This window comes from Scyliorhinus torazame, chromosome 17, assembly GCF_047496885.1.
Source record: "Scyliorhinus torazame isolate Kashiwa2021f chromosome 17, sScyTor2.1, whole genome shotgun sequence".
Classification (NCBI taxonomy): Eukaryota; Metazoa; Chordata; class Chondrichthyes; order Carcharhiniformes; family Scyliorhinidae; genus Scyliorhinus; species Scyliorhinus torazame.
Genome location: NC_092723.1, coordinates 62,808,396 through 62,814,395, shown reverse-complemented (window position 1 = coordinate 62,814,395; position 6,000 = coordinate 62,808,396). Strand labels below are relative to the sequence as shown.

The window sequence follows — 6,000 nt, the reverse complement described above, 5'->3', positions numbered from 1 at the left end:
CCATCCAAAGGTTCCATCCAGCCTGTTGAAAATATCCGGGGCCACCTCAGCATGCAGGGATCGTGACTGCTGCTAGGATAGGTGTGCATAGACCTGCATTGTGCATTGCCTGTGGTCACATACGAGCTGAATGTTTATGGAATGGTATAATTTCCTGCTAATGAATACTCTTAGCTATCCAGAAGGCGCTTTGATGACCATGGAAAGATTTTTCTGTCCCGCCGACAGTGCACCCCCACCGCAGGTTTCTCGGCAGAAATGGGTGCATTCAACGGGAAATCTGAATGGCAGGCACCCCCTACCACCTAGAAACACGCAGCGGGTTGCTTGCTAAATCCAACCACATGTGGGCAGTCTATCATGTCTTGCATCTTTGGAAATCTGACAATGCTACTGAATTCTCGGGCTCTTTCTGCCTGACTGGTGAGATCCACACTAAATTAAATAAAGTTATGTCTATTTGAATATGGCATCTGTAACCACTTTAATGCAGTGATGCACAGTTGGCTGCGTTATCCAATATAGGTCTCCAGATGACATCTGAACGACGCTGTGATAAACAAATTCAAGGCCACCTTCAAGACTACAGGCATTGGGTGTCAATGTACATAATTGGACACGATCTCCCCAGCCAGCATGTCACAGAATTATGTGATTGCATCCCTGGACAGCCTTCTCAGGCACGGGCATCCTGTCATTTGTATGTCAGCCTTGTCTAGTAGACTCTACTGGCAGAATACTGCCTTTTCCTCCATCTGCCTCCCACCTCCCTCTACAGACCCTCGCTCTGCAGAAGGGTGCCCACCTTGCTGCACCACAGGGTGGACAGCGATGTTCAGCACAAATGTTTCACTGCACTATTTTCTTTGCAGCACTTACTGCTTGTCCCCTTCCTTCAGTAAAAGCCTAATGTAGTTTTAAATTAAATGAAAAAACAAATTACCAGCACTTGCAAGGTATGTCATCCCTGTTCTGGAAAAGTCAGCCATAATCTCACCTGAAGCCTTCAGACCCACATTTTACAACACATCCTGCTTAAAAACCTAACTCCAACCGACTGGGTTTCCTGTGCACCCACCACAATTACGGCTTTAGCATCAAATCAAGAGGGTCAAGTGCATTGTTAACAAGCTTAACACTTGCTAATTAGTTTTTTTTAAAAAAAAGGCAGGTGGGATACCAATTTTGGCATCAGACCGGCTTCCATATTATGACAGACCGGTGGTTACATATGCGTGCGTCAGCATCAGTCCTGATGCCATCGCCTAAAATTCATCCTCATGTCTGTGGGGTTGGATAGTATAATGTTTTGACCACAGCACCCAAACAGCCTCTTAGAATAGCTAATTTTATATATTTTTTAGCACAGCTTAGTGAGTTAAGTTATAGATAATCCAATGTGAAATCTAAACTCGGTAAGCAAACCAATTCCTCATTAATCAGCCAAGGACAATGGGAGTTCCGCAACTTGCTCAATAACAATTTCAGTGTCCTTCAGGTTAATTATCAGGTAGATTTCCATGGGTATCATTTACACTCTTTATTTTTTAAAGCCAATTGCAATAGGAGTCAATTTAAACTTTATTTATATAAAATTATTATTCTGCTTCCCCCCACCCCCCGCAAACAATACTTATAGCTCCAGCTCATTTTTATTCCTTGGAATTTCTCCATTTCTACTTGGTTTTTCCTCGAACTCCCACAATAATGATAGCTTTTGCCCTTCAGTGCAGATGAAGCTGTACTTAGATTGACACATCAGTTTCACCTGCACCGAGTACTTGAGCAAACCATGACCATTGTGACTGGTGTACTGCGATGCACTATTCCCCCCACCACCATGCACTAGTGCTTTTGATTTAATAAGCCCCTGATGTTGAAGTACCAGGAGAACAAGGGCAAATCAAATATAAGCAATGAAAATTATTACATTATCAACTGTTTGGAGCCCAAAGGCTGAACTTCTCCCTTTACATTATACCAATATCGGAAATCAGTTCATCTCAAACGTGCATAAAACAGACTTATATTTACTTTGGATTTAACTGGAGTCTCCCAATTTTACATACAAAACCTTCAGGGACACTTATTTCAGCAGCACAATTCATCATATTCAGAGTATTACTGATCTGAAAATACTATGCAATTTCAAACCAGATTACAAACAATTTTGGATTACAAATATCACTGGAAACATGCAGTTCTGTGATGTCACAGCCATCTATAAACAATTCCAAACACAGACTCCTAGTTTTGACACGGCTGCATTCCTAATCATTTTTGAAATTTGAATTTAGTTTGGGCTATCTCTGCAATGGGAAAGTTTCCTCCAGTGTTACTGTTCATGTATAATATGCGGCTCAATCGAACGGGAGTCATATAGAAAGTGCATTACAGTGAGGAGTGTATTTTGGAGTGAACAGGGCAAGTGCTCTTGGTGACAGCCGCAAAGATGATCTTCAAGTGTTAAGCAAGGAACAATCTGTTCTGCTACATACAAAGATTAATGAATTAATTTGCCTTATAGTTACTAAATAGACACTGGCTACAATTTCCATTCATTCTGCAATTTTATAAACATACAAGATATTCAATTCGCTGACCACAGCTCCATGACTGAGCACAAAATTGCTGTTCCTACAGGAACAAGATTCAGATGAGATGAGAACCAAAGAGTCTTCAATTTTGCCAGCGCAGCCTTGAAGGAGATATTTGGATACAACGGAGATCTGTAGCTGGGCTTAAAACTGACGTGCACAAAATGGGCCAGCCAAGACTCCATATCCTTTCATATCAAAATGATTATTGTTGCATTTGGCAATTTGACAGACAGCAGTTGGAATTTCTGGTTAAATATCTCCTATTCATTATCAGTAGCAAGTCTTTACAATTATATAGATGTAAACTGTTGCTAAAAGAATCTCCATTTTTATAGTCCAAGGCTAGAGGCCTGCTCCAGCAGAGATCCTTGTACTAAGATTTGTAAAACTTATGGACCACGAATACACCAACCAGAACTACAGCCAGAATCCCAAGCATCCACTTGATATAAATATTATCCAATTCAAGGGCTGCTACCTGTTGGGAGAAAGAAAACATGCATGAAATAATTGCTTCTTTACAGAACAGCAATAATTCTTTTTTTTTTTAGTTTTTCCAATTAAAGGGCAATTTAGCGTGGCCAATCCATCTACCCTGCACATCTTTGGGTTGTGGGGGTGAGACTCAAGCAGACACGGGGAGAATGTGCAAACTCCACACGGACAGTGATCCGGTGCCGGGATTGAACCCAGGTCCTCTGTGCCATGAGACAGCAGTGCAAACCACTGTGTCACCATGCCGCCCGTGTTGATTCTCTTTAAACAGAAGCAGCAAAAAATGAATTATCCGAACGTCCCATAGAAGACAACCTCCACTTCAGGATCACTAGGATATTTGAACAACTATGCAAAGCACAGGAATATACATTTAATGCACACTATGAAACCAAATACAGTAAAACACGCAACAAAAGAACAACTGCTCCTACTGGAAATCTAATACAAAAAACAAAAAGGCCCACCTGAAAACAAATGTTAACTTCTCATGCGTCATGTGGATTCGGTCTGATAAAGAGTACTACATTCACTTCATTTCTTTATCAATGGAGGTTCCCTCTGCTTGTTTCAAGTATTGTGGGGACAGAGCTATGGGGGGCAACTATTTGTAGATGAGCAACTTAACTAATCATCATTTAAATTTCGAATGCCACTTGCCGCTGTCATGACAGAACCTCAAGACATGGATGTTTAAGCAATGTACCGTTAAGAAAACAATGATGTCAGACAGTGGGTGGAGCGGAGGTCAGGTCAGCCATTTTGCAGTTTGGTTTTTCAGTTTGAAAAGTGCCTGGCTGGTTTTGCGGAGAGCAGTTTAAAAGTAGAAAGCCAGTTTGAGACAGCAGCTTGAGAAGTTCTGGTTTGCTGTGAGTTGCTTGAAGGAAGAAAGCAAGGTGCTGGAGCTGAAATCAACCAAGCTAATATATCTCTGCCATTCTACAGAAAATATATATCCTTTAACCTGATGTGATTCTGTTTAAAGGTGTTAAGTCTCTTGGAAGTTTGAAGGAACATTTTAAGGAATTATTTACTGTTGCAATATTTTCTGAGTTCTCTTTGAAGTAAGGGGTGTTAAGAAATCCAATGTGTATTTAAGATGTTAATTTGAGTTCATGGAATAAACAGTGTTTTGTGTTTAAAAACCCACGTGTCCATAATTGTAATCCCGCACCTAGGGAAAAAGCCGTGTGCTAGGAAAAGCAACAAATCCATTAAAGGGCGAGGTTGGTTGAACTCCATGATACATTTTGGGGTTCTGAAAACGCCTCGCCCATAACACCGCTAACAATTGGCTTGGATTTTGTTTATTGTCACGTGTACCGAGATACAGTGAAAAGTATTTTTCTGCGAGCAGCTCAACAAATCATTTAAGCACATGAGAAGAAAAGGAATAAAATACATAATAGGACAACACAAGGTACACAATGTAACTACATAAACACTGGCACCGGGTGAAGAATAATGTTAGTCTTAGAATTAAATTTTAGAAGATTAGGGCGAACGTAAGATAAGTGAAAAGAGGATCTGTTAAGGAGAGCTTGCAGAGAGGCGCCACGCTCTGGTGCAATCTTGTGCATCTTGGCTGCCTCACCAGACAAAAATGGGGACACTTCACCATCAAGGAGAAAACTTCTATAATATCTGCACCCAGATTCACTTTCAGTAAACACAGAATAAACTACCTGCTTGTCATAAGCTTTATCCACTGGGACAATATTTTCTGGGGGTACTGTGCAACTGTACAATGCTACAGACATTTAACAATGTTCAGCTCAGTGGGCTCAGCTGGTTTGTGATGCAGAACAAGGCCAGCAGCGAGTGTTCAATTCCCGTACCAGCTGAGAATTCCTAATTCCCCCTCCGTGTACCCGAACAGACGCTGGAATGTGGCGACGAGGGGCTTTTCACAGTAACTTCATTGCAGTGTTAATGTGAGCCTACTTGTGACAATAAAGGTTATTTATTATGGGCAGCATGGTAGCACAAGTGGATAGCACTGTGGCTTCACAGCGCCAAGGTCCCAGGTTCGATTCCCCGCTGGGTCACTGTCTGCACGTTCTCCCAGTGTCTGCGTGGGTTTCCTCCTGGTGCTCTGGTTTCTTCCCACAGTCCAAAGACGTGCAGGTTAGGTGGATTGGCCATGACAAATTGTCCTTAGTGACCATTGTCCTTGGTGGTTACGGGGATAGGGTGGAAGTGAGGGCTTAAGTGGGTCAATGCAGTCTCGATGGGCCAAATGGCCTCCTTCTGCACAGTATGTTCTAAAAACAAAAGACTTATTTTCCCAATTTCAATATTCAGCCTTCACATATCCTTTGAGAAGAATTGCATGTTTGTGCCCTTGAACTAAACTTATCCTCCAGTCATTCTCTTTTGCTACTCTAAGGAGAATGTGTCTTCACCCTTGTCCCCTTTCCCATAGAACCAGTAAACTATCAAACCTTTTACCTCTCCAATGTTCTCCATGCGCTTGTAAACAGGAGCCTATTACTGATAAACTTATGAATCAATTCTTAACTGGTACCAACTCATATGCATTGAGGACAGCAGTTCACCACCTACAAGGCAAAAGTCAAGAGTGTAATGTGATACTCTCCACTTGCCTGGTTGAGTGCAGGTCCAAAACCATCAAGAAGCTAGACACCACCCAGGACAAAGCAGCCCATTTGATTGCTACCCCTTCCACAAACATTCAATCCCTCCACCAAAAAGTGCACACGGCTGCCACTATCTATAAGGTGCACTGGAGGAACTCACCAAGGTTCTTCAGGCAGCATCTTCCAAAACCACGACCACTACCATCGAGAAGGACAAGGGCAGCAGATATCTTGGAACCCCACCACCTGTAGGTTCCCCTCCAAGTCACTCATCATCCTGACTTTGGAAATATATCACCGTTCCT

At 42.1% G+C, this 6,000-nt stretch overlaps 1 protein-coding gene across 1 annotated transcript in view; it reads right to left on the bottom strand.

The window, feature by feature from the left end:
* Positions 1-2,014: 2,014 nt before the first annotated feature.
* Positions 2,015-6,000, bottom strand: part of LOC140393907 (bcl-2 homologous antagonist/killer-like) — a 51,378-nt gene continuing 47,392 nt past the window's right edge. Inside the window, exon 6 of the mRNA XM_072480526.1 lies at positions 2,015-3,078. Within this exon, the coding sequence (XP_072336627.1) occupies positions 2,974-3,078 (105 nt within the window). The 3' untranslated portion in view covers positions 2,015-2,973. The remainder of the gene's footprint in view (positions 3,079-6,000) is intronic.